A 19,047-nucleotide genomic window follows, 5' to 3' on the forward strand; every position below is an offset into this window, starting at 1 on the left:
TTTTCAATTTAAAACAAACTTATTTGATTATTGAAAATACTTTTTACGCCAAAATCCAGAGGTGTGAATAATTTTGTTCTCAGCTGTAAAGATGAGACGTTTCAAGACTTGGAGAGGTTTTTCACTGGTGACTCACTGCAAAAAGGCTATTCATATTTTGCAATGAGTCACCAGTAAAATTAACAGTAAAAACTTGTAAAAAGCGTGTCAGCAAACTTGAAGATTGGACTGGTATTATTATATCAGCAAAGAGCAGTTCAGAATTTAATAAATGTAAATAAAATATAACCCTTGTATTAATTTCCAAATCCTAATCCTACATGACATGAAGTGGACAGAAAAGTTCTGTTAGTCAAATCCCAGTTTACATATTTGAAACGCCTTTTTTGGAGAAAGCTTGTCAAAGATAAAAAGTGGGAAAAAACTGGACATAAAGAAACTAAATGCATAAGAGAAAAAAAAAAAAAAAAGAACCACAATAAGTAGCAGAACCAAAAATAAAAGCTGCTTCAGTGCGAGTTTGGGGAGGAGAAAGGATTAACTGGAAAGCAGCAGGGAATGAAAATAAGTGACAGTGCTGGGAATTCTGTTTTCCATGTTTTTAGATAAACAGCAGCCCACACTGATGACCAGAATCAACACTGGGACCAATCAACAATATGCTGCCTCCCATAAGATGTTCTTTACAAAAATATGTAGACTTTTTGACCATTCCAGGCAAAAAAAAAAAGCAATTACAGACTCACAGCAACTCCCAACCTGCTTTCCGTCTAAAAGCAATATTTTGCGGTATTAAGACAGACTTTCAAAAATGTATTTACACAATTATTCTTCCATGGGAGAGTTTTAACGCAGATAACAGGTTTTTCTTTTTCTAGGATGATGGTTAAAATAAGCTGGGTAGAAAAAAAAAAGGCAGCAGTTTTAAGAATTCCACTTTATCTTCCCTCTAAGTCTAAAGCGCATAAATCAATAAGTGAGCACCTTCCTCCAAGGCAATAAATAAGAAGAAGCAGACGATTAACGTGAGCTTTTAAATTTTTTTATGCTGGGAAAATTAAAGTCTGAACCAGACCTTGAAAACATCAACTGCCTGCAGTTTTATTCTTCCACCTTCCACCTGTGTCTGTAGGGAACAATTGGTATCTCTCTCCCTGGCACGGGATGACAGATTTGTGTAAAAAAAAAAAAAATTAAACTAGCAGGTCATAGTTAGAGATTTATGAGTGGTCTATCTAGTTACACAACCAGAGATCCTGAGGTGTGATTCTGCTTTTCTATGAGTCACTGCAGTATTGGGTAGGGCTGCCTACGTCTTAAGAGGCTTTTTCTCCTTTTTGAAACAAACTCACAAATAGCCCATCCTTGCCTCATCAGTATGTCTGCAGATAGCTACCAGTTTCAGACGGTATAGAAATCTCTAACCGTTTCTGATTTATCACCATTCTTTGTTTACTTCAAACACCTTGTTACATTCTTAGTAAATGCAGCACATAAATAAAGGACTGCGGCACTAATGTCATAACATCAGGATGTTTACTTACATGCAAAGAAGAATGATTACCAAATCATCATGGAAGTGTGATCGTTCCACTAAAAATAACATAATTCCTTTCATAAATCTCCAAAACTACACCCTGTCGCTAAACATCCAAATGAAATTCAAACACTGGTGTCATAATAACCAGCGACATGCAGACAAAAAAGCCTGGCCGCTAACGCTGCGGCCATTTTGCCTCGTCATGAGGAAGAAAATAGATTGTTCCACCAGAAGAGGCAATAACCTGGATATTCCTGGTAGTTACAGAAGACTCCCTCATCCATTTTCTAGACCTGTTTTACCATCTACATCTTTGGTTTCTTCAAAGCTAAAATCTTATTTGCCATTTCAAGAATCAAACGGTTTTAGTTTCTATGATTTGAGGGCTTGTCTCGTCAGCCTAGGCGACCAGCAGCTCTAGATAATTCAATTACTCTGTTTTTTCAAAGTTAATACTTTTGCCACCATCAAATAAGATCATTTTAACAAGACAATATTCAAAGCCTGGTCTCTGTGCGGCACTAAATTAGTTTTAGTGTGTTTTTCTTGACAGCATAATTAAATCTAATCGACAATTGCTTAAAAAAAAAAGAGATAAACAGTAATTCAATTTATTATTGACTTGGATGCTTAAAATCAATGTGTCGATAGAGGTTAACAGCCATTTTCTTACAGTACCAAGAGTAAGCCCAACAAAAGACAAACAGTCAACTGGACAAATAAATAAGCAACAGAAACAGTGCAGGATGAATATTCCTCAACTTTTAAAATTTAAATACAAAAAACACAGACTGGAAGAATGAAAATACCAGGAAAACTCTGGAAAAAATCTAGAACCTATCCAGAGAAATTCAGATTTCTTGAAAAGGTGACACTCTTGCCACCGGAACAGCTTTAAGAAAAAGGTAATTTGTTTTTCTTTTTTAATTTTAAAGAAGTTCATTTCTGGAGTTAGCATAAGGAAGAAGAGAAGAACAGCAGTTAAGCCGCCCATTTACAATTTGTGAATAAACGATGACCTTAAAAACAATAGCTTTAAAAGGTAACAAGTGCTAAGAGTAATAATAGGACACAATCATTTTGAATGTCAAACTTCAGTCTGTGCCATTTCCTCTTCAATAAAATATTGTTCCAGCATTGAACAGGGAATAGGAACTGGATTATGTATTAGCTTTTATTACAATCAAAGGTTTATAACACAAAAAAACAAAGTATGTGGTGAGACAGAGAGAGGAAAAGTCTTTAATTTAACTGCCCAGAGAAATAATGTAGCAAACCTCAGCCAGTCTTCCAAGCAGAAGTAACACGAACTGATTCCAGTAAAGTCCTCCTTAACAGATGACACCACAGTCATGTTGTCATTTGCTCTCCTTTCTGTCCAATTGTTAATCTAGCTGATCCAATTATCTTGTCCAATTTTGCACCTAAAGCAAAATTACTTCAGCAGCTTGAGAAATAATGAGGTCAATCAAAGTGTCAGAATGTGGGCGATGATCAAGTCCAAAACACCAGCTTTCAACAGCGTTTTAAAAAAAAAAAAAAAAAAGGGGGAAACATATGTAATTTCTGTTGTCTTGTCAGCTCCCCCATTGCGGGGGAGCTGACAGTGACTGACAACCTGAAAAAGTTTTTTTTTTAAAACTATGTCTTTTAGTACTCTAGAGATAGAACAGCAACAGAAAACACATTTGGTGTGAGAGGGTGACAATCAGGGTTAATCAGATTGCTACAGTGGATCGTAAATACTGGAATGGTTGACAAATAAGAAAGTATAGATCGCTGACTTGGATGAAACTCAACTTTAAGGTGTCAGGAATACTTTCTTCACAGCAAATAAAGTCCAGCTAAAACATATATTTACCCCTTTACAGGTCCTCTTCTGTTTTTGCTTATTTTGTCTTCCTTAAATGTTTCAGATCACTGTACAAATGCTCATATTAGACACATGTGAAGGAGCTTTGCCCCTTTTTTCTTGCAAAATTCTTTGATTTCAGCCACAATGGACCACTTTCAAGATTAAATGGCTTGTTTAAAAGGTCAGTTATATTTGAAGGCCAAAGCAGCTCCATCAGAGTTTAGTGCAGAATCCAAAGAAACTCCCAAATCATTATTTGGGAGTTTCTTTATTAGATGGACTTGCTGGTGTGTTTTGGCTCACTGCCCTAAATGAAACATAACCAAAGTGAGTGTGAGCTCAAGATCATAAACAGATACAGGGTAGATATCCTCCTTTGGTACAGCGCAAACTTCCTGGTTCCATCAATTTTAAGTTTTCCACCTCCTGAAGCAGAAAAGCAGTCTCATAACAACAAACTACCAAAGTGTTTGACTATATTTAATCAGGGATGTTCTATTTATGTTATTTCTTGATTCTGTAAGTGTTGCATTAATAATGCCTGTGGTTGTTGATGAAATTGAACCAAAGATATGTGTCAAATCAAAGTTAATTAGTTATTTATGAAGGGAGGCCATCATATTTGCACAAGAGCCCTGCTGGTTTGGGTATTTTGTTTCTCCTTCATTGAAGAAAATTATTTATTTGTTAAGTTTTTGATGCTAGAATTTTGCTCGATAGTCTGAATCATTTAAACATAACTTTAAAAAGTCTAATTTAAATCAACAAGGGTGCAAATACTTTTACACAGCAGTGCAGAATCACTGAACGCAGCGAATGAAGGCATCCATATCCAGAAGCAAACTGACGGCCAGCTTTTCAAGGAGTCATTTTAGGGCAGGAGTCAAACTGGTGTCGTCTTCCTGCAGCTGCATTACTCACCTCTCTCAGGACCGGCCCAGAGTGCCGAGACACGGCCAAACAGATAATGGTTAAGGCCAATAATGGCAAGGAAGAATCAATATAACAGCGCTTTACTGATGGCTCGGTGGGAGTCCCATGGAAATGCTAACCCCTCCACCATCCTGCAGCCATTCCTCTCACCGCTGGAGCTTTCATTGAGCCGACTTGCTCATGTGATTCCTCGGATCGATAGAGAAAAAAGGAGATGACAGCAAAACATGATGGCTACCTCCTCCACCCTTTATCTCGAGGTGTTCATTGAGTTCTCTGAAAGGAGGATTGCAAAGGTTTGCCAAGGTCACAATGCGAGCTCAGCAAGTTGACTGAGCAGGATCCAGTCTGAGTTTACAGTTCAGGAGACTGAGGACAATTAACCAGTGATATGGTTTGTTCTCAAGCTGCTAAAATTGTACAGCTATAAGTAATAGAAGAGTGGAAACCGTTTTAAATTAAAGGAATGTTTGTTATGCATAAGTGCACTCACATTATACAACGAATAATTATATTGTAATTCAAACACTGATGATTCTGACATGCAAAGAAAAGAAAATTGAAATTTATTTCAGATGAATACTAAAAAGACTTTGATGATACATTTTCAGAATGGTTTCGGCACAGTTCTTCCACCGTACCAAGGGAAAGTCTGGCATAAATTGCAAATGCTCATTTTTTCCACATTCTGTGACATTATAATAACCTTCACTGCGTCTTATTGTAGTTTTCATGTGATGGGCCAACTAATAATAACCCACAAGTATAAACCAAAACAAACAACTGATAAAATGTGGTGAGTATCTGCATCCAGCTCCCATTAGTGAATACTTTGTAAAACCAACTTTTGCCTTAATTACATCTTAATAACAATTACAGCTTGTTGTAACGTGAGAAAATTACAGCAGCATCAATATTTTTGCAAGGAGCTCTCTCTCTGTGTGTGTGTGTGTGTGTGTGTGTGTGTGTGTGTGTGTGTGTGTGTGTGTGTGTGTGTGTGTGTGTGTGTGTGTGTGTGTGTGTGTGTGTGTGTGCGTGTGTGTGAGAACAGCATAGTTATGTTATCCACCTCATGCTGCAGATTAAGAAAGCTACCCTCTCTAAACAAATACTTAGAGCATGGACGCTGCACTGCCTGCTATATGGGAATTTAATTCTTCAGGATTAATTTATGTCTCTTCTTGACAAACTGATGAAACCCATGTTGCAATAATTCAACATTTCACAAGCTTTTAACTGCAGACGAAAAACCCAAAAGAGCATGAGCTCCTTTGTTTTAAAAAGGGGAAAAAGGCAATTAAAGAGTTCCCTCCAATGTGGTCTAACACTTTAACCTTGAACATTTCCAGGGGTAGGAGGTCACTCCTCTGAAAAGTGCAGTGTACTCACATTGAATTTGATGATGTCATATATCAAGTAGCGAGGAACTGGCTGACCATTCACCTTGTCGATGATCATCTCCTGTGGAAATAAGGATAAAAGACAAAATCATGATTCAAATTCCTCAAAATAACATTTTATGATAGAGAGGAGTCTTCAAACTGCGAGCAATTGTATTGTCACAACACTGTAAAAGTCGTGTTGACTCAAGTTCTGCAGGATGACACTGGAATCTGAGCGCTCCCCGGAGGACGGACATTCAGGGAAGGGGAGGCCTGCAGCAATGTCAAGGAAAGAGGGTAATGGGGGAGGTGTGTATGTGCGTGCGTGCGTGTGTGCGTACGTGCGTGCGTGTGTGTGTGTGCATCTATGGTTAAAACTGTAAGGTAAGAGTCTGGTGAAGAAGACCATTACGCAGAAATAGACCGCTCATTTATTATACAAAGCTCTCAAGCTGAGGTCAGGTGCGGCTGTGCTGCAGGACACTCAGTCGAGATGAGTTTTGAGGAAAGCGTTACACAACTGAGTGACAAAAACAGCAAAAAACCGTCATCACTGCTGAACAAACGTAAGAGGAAGAAGGACTGCAGGCCTCAATCAAACAGTACTCAATGTGGAGATTGAAAAGATAAACAGCATTCCTCCACTTTAGATGAAGGGAAAAACTTATCATTAATTGTAAAGTTCAAAAGCTGGTGATATCGTGAAAAGTTAGCAGTAAGTTTTAGTCAAAAGAAACTACTAAAATCCAAGGCCAGATGCTTAAAATTTTAAATCAGAAGTGGAGAAATTTTCTATGACAACAAAAAATGTCAACTGCTCAAAATGTGTCTTCTGTTTTTTTCTTGTTTGTTTTATTATCTAGCTTCACTATATCGATGATCAGGATCAGAAAGATTAGTATATTCGTTAATCGGTATGAAAACAGCTCTGATAATATAATGTTACATTTAAGCAATAATTTGAGATACTGTGGATGCACTTCAGTATTCTATAATCAGACCATTCAGATTCAGAAATTAACAGATTGACAGGTTTTCAGATCAGAACATAAAATGAAAGAAGAACTTTGGTTGCTTATTCCCAGGAAGGTGATGAGCTGCTGTTTTGTGATATAACGAATAAGAATTATTGTCTAAATGATGGTAAATAGGCATGTATTCATAAACTGATGGATGCATAATGAACATAGGCACAAAGTGATGGTTGGAAGCACAAATTGGTGGATGGATGGAAGGAAGCACAGACAGATGGGTGGGCGGAAACAGTCAGATGCAGGAATGGTTGAACAAAATGATGATGGATATACAAATTGGATCAACAAATCATAAATATTTTTATATTTATTATGTGTAGAAAGGAAAAGACAATAACTTGAAATATGAATATTTATCAATGTTAAATCTTTTCTCTATATTTGTCCTTGGAAATCATCTAAACCAATTTCCTGATTTCTCCTGACTTTGTAAGACCATGTAGGAACTGTGCAACTCAAGCACATATATTACAGGAGATTTAACCCAAACACAGTGCAGACAGACACATTTCAATTTATTTCATTCAATTTCTGTTCAGCAGGTTGTCAAACCAACCTGCAATATTATTTTCAAAAAAGACAGAAAAATTGCAGAGCACCTGCTGTTCTGTCTATGTGAAGAAGAACACAACAGTGAACCACACCAGTGCCTCATCTGCCTTCAGTGCACACCAACGAGCTGCAAAATTGCAGGGAAGACATTGGACAGTGATGACAGATGGTTAAATTTACTTGCCAAATGTCGTTTGGAAATGCGGGGCCCTTTTGAAATCTTTTTCCAGCTAACGTTTCTCTGCTGCAGGAGATTATTCCGCTTTAGAGGAGCACAAAATGTTTCATTTCAGCATCCGACTAAGCTGCTGCAATTGACGCTGTTTTTGATCAGAGATGAAAGCAACTACGCATCTAAGGTAAGATGAGCAAGGCAAGTAAAAATATATATATACGCATTGTAAATATTTACCATAATAACCACACTATTTACTGTTACTCTCTTTGACTGCTGTAGCACTGGCTCAAAATATGCAACAATTCTCTGCAAAAGCCTAAACTTGCTAAATAGCTTTCAAATAATTTGATAAGTCTAAGTGAGAACAACATGTAAATTCTAGGTGGTAGAATTTTATGAAGGGAACTGAATATTTAATAAGGTTTGCCAAAACCAGACTGGTGGAGAGGAGAAATGAAGTAAGGAATCTGTCAGCCTCTCTGCAACGGCTGAGGGGGAGAAATGATGCAACTGCAGAAGCTGCCATCACTGTGCATCTGGTGCACTGAACCACTGCAAAGACAGGCAGCAACAAATGCAGGCAAGGAAATCCACCAGGAATTTAATCTAATTCAAAATCTACACTAAAAATAAAATTAAGATCATCAAAAAGCAAGTAGAGATAAAGATCATCGTCATGAGCTACAACTGAAATCGCAGACAAAAGAAAAATCCGGTTTTCCCACAGGCCCTCATAAACAGCCGAGGACAGCCTCTACAAACCGAGAGCCAGAAGCATCAACACATGAATAAACAGGAGTCAAAACAAAGCTTGTGGCAACATAAAAACCATCCGTGCAGCTTCTTCAAATGAGCGGCAATATACACTGCAATTAGATGCCCCGCCTGAGTGTGGAAGCTAAAATTCACCACATTAGTTCGTAACTGTTCAGCAAATAGGAGGCTGTTTTGCATAAAACAGTAAAACACAGGAGAAAAAAAATGTAAAGCAAAGCACAGAAAAATAGAAAAAAAGACAGTGAGTGCATCTCTCATCTTCTCATTCGTTCCACTAAACACAAACAAGTGCAGGTAGTTGTCATCGAATTTCTGACGACGAGTAACTAATTTCCTCCCTTTATTCACGGAGGAAGAGTAAAATGACTCATAAGTGTGCACCTGCTGCTTTGGGAAGCTGCGTGACCTGCGCATCGCAAACATGTCGGTGGAAGGCTGGCCCTGATTTTCCAGCAGGAGTGGAAGCCACAGAGGCTCCCCATGCACAACAGAGTGTTGCAACAAAACACACACACAGGAAACTGTGAAACAATTAATGAGCAATTTCTCCAGAACACGAGTGATCATGTTCCTGTCACCCTACTGCCTTCACAGTGACACATGCTTCACATGCTTTCACCTAAGACTTGCAAAATTGAGACAATTTTCTGCAACACTGGGCCCTGGGTGCCTTCCTTAAGAATGTGGAATTGACATGCAGGCTCGAGTCAGGAACTGGGAAAGTGAAATACGATCCACAGAACAAATAGCAATTTAAAAATCAAAATGAGCACACTTATATATGTAAGGGGAAAAAAAAGCGTCCTCACCCCATCCAGCAGAGTTTTGGATAAATGGACGCGTAGATCCTTCCGGAACGGGAACTCGAGGTTTGCTATGTGGAAGACTGAGTTGTCCCTGTCGATCATGAAAACTTCATTTTTTCCATTGATCAGCATCATGTACCTGTGAATAACGAGTTAGCGCTGTTATATCGCTACAATTATGAGTGAACAATAAACTAATCGTATTTTGAAATGGATAACGTTTCATTAGACAACCTAGTAGGAGGATGTTTGGTTAGATAAGCACAAAAAACGCAACATCTTCATTCCAAATAAAACATAATCTAAAAATTACATTAACAAGTTTTTTTGTTTTTTTTATAAAGAAATGGCTAACCCTTATGCACATATCCAAGACATTTTAAGAATCCATTTAAGTTGGGGCAAAAAAAACTATTTATATAAATCACTATTATTTTGGTCAAAATTTAAATCATGAACATTCAACATAAAACAGAGTTCAGAAACATGTTGTACTTCTAGTACACAAAGAACAACTAAGGGTATGCTTGAAAAAACAATGTGGCAAAAATAATTGTAGTAATAATCATAATATATTGTTTATTACTTAGTTTTATTAAGAGTTTGGAGATCAAGTCTAAATCTTAATCATTTGTAGAAGCAGAAATCCTCTCTTGGAATATTCAAGAACATTTGAACGTAAAAAAAATATTATACATGGATAATATACACATTTCTTTTAAGGTTTGGAGAAGTGGTGGTCATCCAGTTCACATAACTGCCCAGTGAAATACAGTTTGTAGAAGTGGGTGTTAAACTATTAGAGGAAATGTGACTTTTTTTAAATTATTTTAGCAATGCTCTGCTTCAGTACAATCCCTCCAGGCAAACAATTCCTGCAATTTTCTCTTATTTATTTTTATTATCTAATATGTCATTATGTTTCAAGGACAAACTGTGTTTAGCTAAGAAAGGCCACACTTGAAATTTGGTAGAGTACTATAAGCCACACTGGAGCAAGGAGGGGTTTGCATGCCTCTAATTTGTAAATGCGTTGCGAACAATTGAACTAGAACATGGTGTGAAGGCGTAAAAGCTTTTATTGTGACAGAGAAAAGACGAAGGTCCAGACAGACCACTTTTTATGACAAAATACCAACAAAGCAACCACTTTTGCTTTTATCTAGCTGTGTTGTGTGCAAAAACTGAGCAATTAGGAGCAGTATCTCAACAAAATGAATCCATCACGCCACACCAACTTTTACAACCCACTTTTCACATAAACACCAGGAGGTTTATCCTAAAAAATAGTCTTATCTTAGTCAAGAGTACTTATAGAAACATTTAATAACTTGAAAAGCAAAAATAATTTCTTCTCATTAAAAAAAATGTCTCCAGCAAGTTGTGAGCATTGATAGAGGTCCAAATACAGCTAATCCCTGGCAGGACTTCCCAGGTACGATAAGAACCAATTAAAAATAACTAAATGGCATCCAAAAAGTTTCTCCAGCACAGTCGACTATGAGAAAACATACACAGGGAGCACTGAATTAAAACAATGTGCTGTCAGAATCTTTTAGCTGTGTGGACATTACATATTGCTGAGAAATGTTTTACCCCTACATCTCTTCAAAATCTACTTTTGTCGCAGTTAAATATCTTAGATCAGGTCAGCATTTTTAACAGCAAAGAGAATCTGAATGAATAGACGTAGTAGTTTTCAAGGGGTGCCTCTCTTTTCAGAGGGTGAAAAAAACCATATGCACCAACATGGTGCTACTCGAAAACAGTGTTATTTCCCTTGGTAAATGGCAAAGTAAGCTCAGCACAGTTCGCAATCAACACCCAGACCTGACTATTGACAAACCACAGAGTTGAGAATCACTTCAATAGAACCTGTCTGAAAACATTAAATTGGTTAAAAGTTCTCAAAAGCTAAGAAATTCAAGAACAGATTAAAAACAATGTCAATCACCTTTCTCAGTCTGCAAAGGGCTCCAAACCTTCATGACTGCAGCGAAACACAGTGAGAGTCAATATCTACTAATGTAGAAAAAAAAAACAAGACCAACATCTAGAGCGCTGCAGATCTCACTTGCCTCTGTTATGATTTGTGTTTATTATTCACAACCAAAACACATAAAAGTACAGACTAGGCAAAAATGGCAAAAACCACTGCTAACGAATGAGGAAAAAATGGTTTCCACTTAGATTTGCCAAAAACCAACCAGAAAATCCCCAAACTGTTAGGGGCATATTCTGTGAACTGATGAGACAAAAGTAAACATTTATTTCAGGGTGTGTGTCCAGTTACACGTAGCTCAAACTAACATCATTTCACAAAAACATCACACAACAGTCAAACATGAGCTATGTTTTCATCCAATCTTCTTGCACATTTTGAGCGAACTTTTAAAATGTCGCAAAAAAGAGAAATGCTAATTTGGCCTGTTTCCATCTACTGATTTGGAGCAAATCAACCATGCTGTCCAAAGCGTAATTTCGTCAGATGTTGGCGCTAAGCACAGCTATTATAAACAAGATCTGTGGCAAAAGCATTTCTGGGCTGTGTCTGTACGAAAATGAAAAATATTTGTTTTATTCTCTTTCAGTCCTTGGGGCTTTAAAATTGAACCGGTCCACGTTAAACTAAAATCAATTTTATTCCATATTTCCATCTTGTTTAAAATAAATGAATTTAGAATAGAGGAAAATGAAGTGAGGAAGAAAGGCTATTACTGGAAAATTACTTTTTCACCCGAGTAAGCCCCTCTGAGAGACTCGGCAACATAAGATCGGTGACTGTTAAAAATATCTCCAGATATAAACCATCTTACCAGTGTGGGGTCACGGAAAGAACACTCGAATAGTGTTAATTTGATTCTAGTCTTCCTGGATCCATGCTGCCAGTGCATGAAGCATCGAGACCCTTTACACTTTAATATTTGATATTTTTCTGCATGGTTCTTTCAGTACAATATGAGGCTGTCATATGAAGGAAAAGTTGTAAATAACCTGAGCGTACACTTTAAGTGTGAACTGATTTTAAGTTTTTATCTTCAACTGGGAAAGTAATCAGGTAAAATCTCTTATTACATAGAGCCGATCTGTTGAGTAAATACCCCATCTGGACAATTGTCCTCTAAGTTACATAAAACCGAAATATAATTTCAAGGACGTCAAATTAAATTAACTGATGTTACGGTACAGCGATTAATCAATATTATTTCAGTTTTTATAGAGGTTTTATTTTGCTTACGTAATCACCATTGAGCCATTTGTCTAGATCCAAACAGCTAACACTGAAGATGAAACACATGATCAGTGAAAACCTGACCGGCTTTAGTGAAATCCAGAGAGACTGGAGTGTAATCAAACTGTTCATCCAACTGTTTATTACCTCAACAACTGATTACTAAGTCAGGAAACACTGTACACAATAGATGCGAGTAAAATCCTTGATCCTTCCTTCTGTTCATTCATGGAGAGGATCAGAAAAGCTGAAATGCTCTTAAAAAGTCAGCCCTGCTGCCTTTGTTTTCACTGAAAAACCGCCTTCAATAAATGTATAAACTTTAAAGACTCAGAGGTCTTTAACCAGAAGAATTGGTTTTAATATTTTTTTTATTGTTATATCTCGTATTGTGAATACGGTTGTAATATATTATTTGTCAATGTTCTTGAGTAACCACTGAACTGCACATTATGGACCAAAACCACAGCAGTTTTATCTTCATAACATTCCACCACTGGATGGCTAACATCATGAAAGCAGCTGACTAAAATAGATCAAATAAAATGAAACGCAGGAAACAAGTAGTGGAAGTTTAGTTTAGTCAAGGTTAACACCAATCTTTTAAAAATGCTTTGAACGGGATCCAGATCAGGTGCTTGAGCGATCAGGATATCAATTTTGTAAAACGTACGTAAACTAGACACACTACTTGAGAATCCGCTATGTCCATTGGACAATATGATGGCCAATCACAGAAGCTCATTTAGTGTTGATTCAACTGTGTTACAGTAAGGAATGGCACAGAAATTCATTCCTAAATGTGACAACCAAACTCTACAACTCCAGCTTTAGCCACAGTTGTAAAAACCTCACATTAAATCCTAAATGGACTAAATTTGTAGATTGCCTTTCTGGAGGTAGCTGGAATCAAACTGATAACTTTCTGATTGCAACTACCACTGCTAGAGCAATTTATCTGTATAGTATTGTACATCATGAGGTAGAGATACAAAGTAGTTAAAATGACATTTAGATTTTACACTAAAGTGCATGTACCATCATATTTCTCTCCAGAATTAAAAGTGCATTTAGATTTATATTCACTTATGAAAAGACATTGAAAATTATGCTAATTATCAACATTACATCATTGAGTGGCCTGTTTACTTAGTCCGATGCAGAAACGTCTTAGATGCTACAAGCAGCTATTTATTTGTTCATTAAGTGACATGCAGTGGATTAAATTTAGCTGTATTCAAGAGTAAAGAAGATGTGTTTTTTTAAAGCCATCTTTAAACGTGTAATTAAGAGGAGCTGGACACTGTCCCTAATTTGCTTTTATGAAAACATTGCGAGCATGTGTGTCCTAATTAGAGTTCTGGTTGCTACAAATTACACATAGTGGTGTTTAAACTCCTTTTGCAGCCTTAATTCAGATTACATTTTATTTCCAAATAAACTTATTTTTGTTAGCATAATTAGTGCATGACTAGTATATTAAAAGATACTATAAGAGTTTATTTTTAATCAGACAAGTGAGAAATTTTAAGAGTGAAATTTATCTATAGTATTTGCAGAATAAATTAAGGTTCAATGTATATCTTTACATTTTTCTTGCTTATTATCCAAGACAAAAGCAGAGCAAACATTTTCAGTTTAAGGCCAATTGTTATTACGCTAGTTTTTTCTAATCAATAAATGCCACAATAATGAGATTCTTTTAATAGAGCATTTTATTAATTACTTTCTTCAAAATTGGTCAAGTTTATTTGTACAGCACATTTCAGCAACAAGGTAGTTTAAAATACTTTACATGATAAAAACATAACACAGTAACCAATTATGAAACAAGCATTTCAAATCATCACGAATAAACATCATCAAATATATTTATGAATGTTACTATTGATCAAAAGCAATTCTTAGCAGTTGCGGTTTTTAGTCAGCGTTTCGGCTGTTTTGCAGTTTTCTGGAAGTATGTTCCAGATTAGTGGAGCATAAAAGCTGAATGCTGCTTTTCCGTGTTTACAGTTTGACCTCACTGGAGGAACCACTATTGATATTTCATAGGTTTATGCTTCTTTATCACACTGAAAATTATTTTGTGGCTTTAACAAATGAGAGCATTTATATAAGTAGAAAATGTAAAGCAACATTTAATGGTGTGCAAACTGGCAGCTTTGACTCAGTAAAAAATAAAAAAGTACACCCTTTAAGAAAACATGGGCAGATGACAGAGATGGACAGATTAACGAGTTCCCCACAGACGCAGCGTTGCATTTCTCATACCTGCTGTGACTCTCCACAATTGTAGCAAAGGGATTAGGTGTAATGGATGTGTGACCAGTACCAGCTGGTTGAGAAACGGAAAACTCAAAAAGATGCCAAATATAAGTGCAATAGGGAAGAGATTCTCAAACATAAAGGCTTTACGCTGCGTTTTATTATGGGAATATTGTCTCAATTAATCTATTGCTTTACAATCAACAAAATACAATATTTTAAAAAAATCACCACTCACCGTCCAAGATAATATCCAACATTCATTTTCAATATTCTTGACATTTTGAAAATTGTCAGCTCAGAATTTTTTGAAAAGAACTTTCAAACGAGAGAGAAAAATCATTATCAGAGCCGACACTCTATAGACTTATTTTCAGGACACATAGATGGTGTTTGATGCTATTGTACTTTAAGAGGAAGTCAGGTGTTGCAAAGAAGTCTGATAGAGTAGTGCAGGACGTGAACAAGGACGGCGTTCAGTGGTGAGGTGTGTGGTAAAAGTAAAACAGATCATAAGTGTGGAACTGCATGAGCACTGCTCATAGGTTATGATGTTTGCTGATGACATTGTAATATGTGGTGAGAGTAGGAAGCAGATGGAAAATACTCTAAAAGTATGTGTGGGTGGGGTGTTTTGGAGAGAAGAAGGTGAAAGCAAGTAGGAGCAGGAGAAAATCTGTGTAAATAAGATGAAAAACAGGTGGAGCTGTAAAATGTATTAAAGCAATTGAAACAACAGGCATTACTAAGAGATACGCACAAGAACAGACAGCAGGCAGGGTGTATGGAGACAAGAGAAAAAGGTTATTTGTGACAGAGAGGTGTCTGCAAGAATAAAAGGAAAGGTTTACAAAATGGTAGTAACACCTGTGCAAATGTGTGATTTGGAGAGGGTGAAACTAACAAAAAAAAGACTGTGGGTGAACCTGGATAAGCTGAAAAGGTTTAGATCTCCTCTGGGAGCGACCACAACAGAGACAACTAGAAATAAGTGCATCAGAAGGGCAACTCGGGTCGAGCAATTTGGAGATGAACTTAAGAGAGGCAAGGCTGAGATGAGTTGGACATCTGCAGAGGAGGGAATAACAGATGAACTGGAGAGAAAAAGGTTGAATATGAACCTGGCAGGGAAGGAGGAGGGAAAAAGGAAAAGAAGTGAGAAGGTTCCAGAACGTGGAGAGGAAGGATTTGCAGGGAATTGATGTGACAGGAGAAACAGTGTGATAAAGACACCCCTAAAGAAGCAGAAGGAAAGAAATAAAGGGATCCTAAAATAAAAACACATTTAGGGTTTAACTTCAAATTGATTAAGCTTTAATGTACTAAATTAAATGCATATGGACAATAGTGTTTTAGGCCAAAAAGGCATTTCAAACCACCTTTAAATTGAGGTTAAAAGAAGCAAAAAAAATGCAATACAATAGCATTTTTGTATTGCAAAAATGCTATACATTTTTGCAAAAAACACCAACCAGTTTTTTCTGGTTGGTGTGTACACCAACCAGAAAAAACATTTTGGACTATCTACCTAAAAGCGTGTTGGCCTCTCTTTTGCTGAATTTGTAGGTCGTCGAGGCATGAACTCCATAAGACCCCTGAGGGTGTGCTGTGGCACTAAAATGTTAGCAGAAAATCCTTTAAGTCCAGAGGTGAGGCCGTCACGGCATCCAGCAGAAGTATGATTGGATTGGGATCTGGGGAGTTTGGAGGCCAAGTCAACATGTCAAACTTCTTGATCTCCTCAAACCATTTTTATTTTTATTTTTTTTCCATTTATGGCAGTTTCATTGTACAGTTGTACAGAGATCACAGGCATCGAAAACAGCAAAGAGACTTTGACTGATGTGCAACTATGCAGCCTCATACTCAACACAGTGTCTGGCATCTTTCAATCAGATGCAACAAGAACTGCTTCTATAGTTTCAGTTGTTTTCCCACCCATGACCATGTTGCTGCACACGGGGAACAACCCATTGGAGCTGAAATTTTGTAGTCATCTAGGCATCGCAATTTGGCCCGTGTCAAAATGACTAAAATCTTTGGGCTTGCCCAATTTTCGAGCTATCAACATACCAAGTTTGAGGCCAAAATGTTCGCCGAATATACTCTACCCTAAAGGTAATGAAGCAATTATCAGTGTCGTTCGCTTCTCAAGTCAGTGGTTAGATTATATAAAAAAAGATGTTTCTTCAACCCAAAACTCTAAGTATTATATACTCCTAAAAAGTGTGCATTTCAGTGAGTAACGTGAAGATGCAGTTTTACAAAATAGCTTTAAAAGCAGATTACCAAAGTAGCATATCGTTGTAACAAGTCAGTAAACGACATCATTACTTTTCCTCCAGTGCAGGTAGATGCCACTCCCTTTAGAGTTAACAATCCTTTTTAACTGAGTATTATTTAAAGGAAATCCAATAAGGCTATGCCTATAACTTAATTATTCCCAAGTGCTTCTAAATGATGTTTGTCCAGAGAAGAGGCTACTCAGTTAAGGGTAAAGAGAAGAGTTCAATATCCCACTGTCTTACAGTATCTGCGAGAAGAATCAAGTGTGGGAGGAGAAGAAAAGGAAAAATAAAGAGCTGGCCAGATATTGCTGCACTTTTCAAGTAGACACGGTGATCGCAGGATTGAGCAGGGTGAAGAAGAAAGAATGCAATGTCTGCACAGCTCAGTTTAGGCAAATCATAGTACACACCAACGGAACAATCTCCTTTAGAAAACGGATAATGGGTTTTATGTCACAAAATGACTAATGGCTCAAAAGATCAAGCAGGCTGAGAGCCACAGCTGAGAAGATCTGTCATCCAGTACGGACACAACAGGTCTGAGCTGAGCAGAAGTGGTTCCCCTGCTGTCTAATTGGCCAGTTAGCCATGGGTAATGTTGTCAAGTGCTCAGAAGAAAAGAAAAAAAAAAGAGGAAGACCATTAGTTCACTGCTACTCTCAGTGGCCCTCCTCTTCATCCCAGTTTCACCTGATTCATCTCTTCCCCACTTCTCCGAAATAATGTTCACAGCAGAAACTGGAACCGTTTCCTCCGACAAATCAGGAAACTATTAAATGTAATGTGCTCTTTTATGCACACAAGTGTAGGTCCGTTCGCCTCTGCCTTTTCCGTTTCTGTCTCCCGGTCCTCTCTGATGGACGCTGTGAGGCTTGGATTTTATTCCTACACCCTCTGCCATGTCCCCCAAGCTCTTCAGCCCTAATGAGGCGTAGACGGCTGGAGCGCCAGCTTTGCTAGTCCAGTCCTGCGGCATGACTGACAGCAGCCGAGCTTCAGGGGAGGGCTTAAATCAGATCCAAGGGCTTTGCACATCATTAGTGGTATGTGAAGGGGAAGTGCCGCATTTTTTGTCAACCCAATGAGGCTCGGGTTATTTTCCCTTTTAAGACAAAAAGGAAATTGTGACTGCCCTTTCAGATTGGAGGTGAAGAAACTTTATGTTGTTAGATCTTGTTAGTGTGTTATAATAAACATAGTTGGAAAAAAATATATATAGGAATTTAACTTTGTGACTCGCATTTCTAGATTTATTGATGCAAATAAATTGTTAAATTTTATGGCAGATATTTTTTATTTGCAGCTTTTATCTGCGGTACAGCTTTACTGTCTAGTCTTGGTTTTACCTTTGGTAGAAGCCGTGGAATTTAGTGCCAAGATTTCTAGCTACATTTTAATTGTTGGTGTGTTGTCTTTATTGTGAATTGCTGTAAAAGTAATTGACCAATGGGACATGAATGAAGATCTGAATCTTTATTGAACCTACAAATCTGGACATGAGCGAAGGGCGAACAGATTGGGGGACAGCGGGACAGATGGATGAATATTTAAAGTGGTGGGAGGATGAAAGAACAGATGATTAGATAGATTGGTTAGCGGATACATGGATAGACAGAAAGATGGACAGAGAGATGGACGGATGAAAGACAGAGGAACAAGAGAAAGGATAGATTGATTGACAGGTGTGCAACTTAAAAATATGTACAACAGTTTTATTGAATCAACTTTTTTTGAAAAAACTTTGCTAAAATTGGTTTAAATTTGACTTAGAATAACAAAGGACTTTGTGTCATTTGTGGGATTCATCAAGATTCTATTGCCAATCTCCACTTTTACTCATCTTACAATATCAATGCAGGTGCCACACAGCTTTCTACAGGTACAACTAAAATATATGTAATATTGTGGAAAAGTTCAATATTCATCAATAGTCATTTAAATAAAACTCAGATTAATACACGTAGAAAAATTCTTCAAGCCTTTGTTTCTTTTAGTTTTTATGATTATAGCTTACAGATAACAAAACCACCCAAATTCATTGTTTCAGAAAGTTAGATGACATAAGATTAATAAAAAAATTATTTATTTTAAAAAATAGACTCTTACAGTGACGTCCAGAATATCTATGATCGAAAATGTATGGGGTCAGGGTTTCCTCAAGTGTAAGAAATTTATACAAATGTACTTTCCTTTGGCGGTAGTATT

General features: G+C 37.2%; 1 protein-coding gene across 1 annotated transcript in view; it reads right to left on the reverse strand.

Moving 5' to 3' along the window:
• The window catches only part of rngtt (RNA guanylyltransferase and 5'-phosphatase), an 87,996-nt gene that overhangs the window by 51,930 nt on the left and 17,019 nt on the right, over positions 1-19,047 (reverse strand). The window contains exons 9-10 of the mRNA XM_008397448.3: positions 9,061-9,196; positions 5,718-5,789 (exon numbers count right to left, since the gene is read on the reverse strand). Coding sequence (XP_008395670.1) covers positions 5,718-5,789; positions 9,061-9,196 — 208 coding nt within the window. The remainder of the gene's footprint in view (positions 1-5,717; positions 5,790-9,060; positions 9,197-19,047) is intronic.

The sequence above is a fragment of the Poecilia reticulata genome, chromosome 21 (genome assembly GCF_904066995.2).
Source record: "Poecilia reticulata chromosome 21, P_reticulata-male-v2, whole genome shotgun sequence".
Taxonomy (NCBI): Eukaryota; Metazoa; Chordata; class Actinopteri; order Cyprinodontiformes; family Poeciliidae; genus Poecilia; species Poecilia reticulata.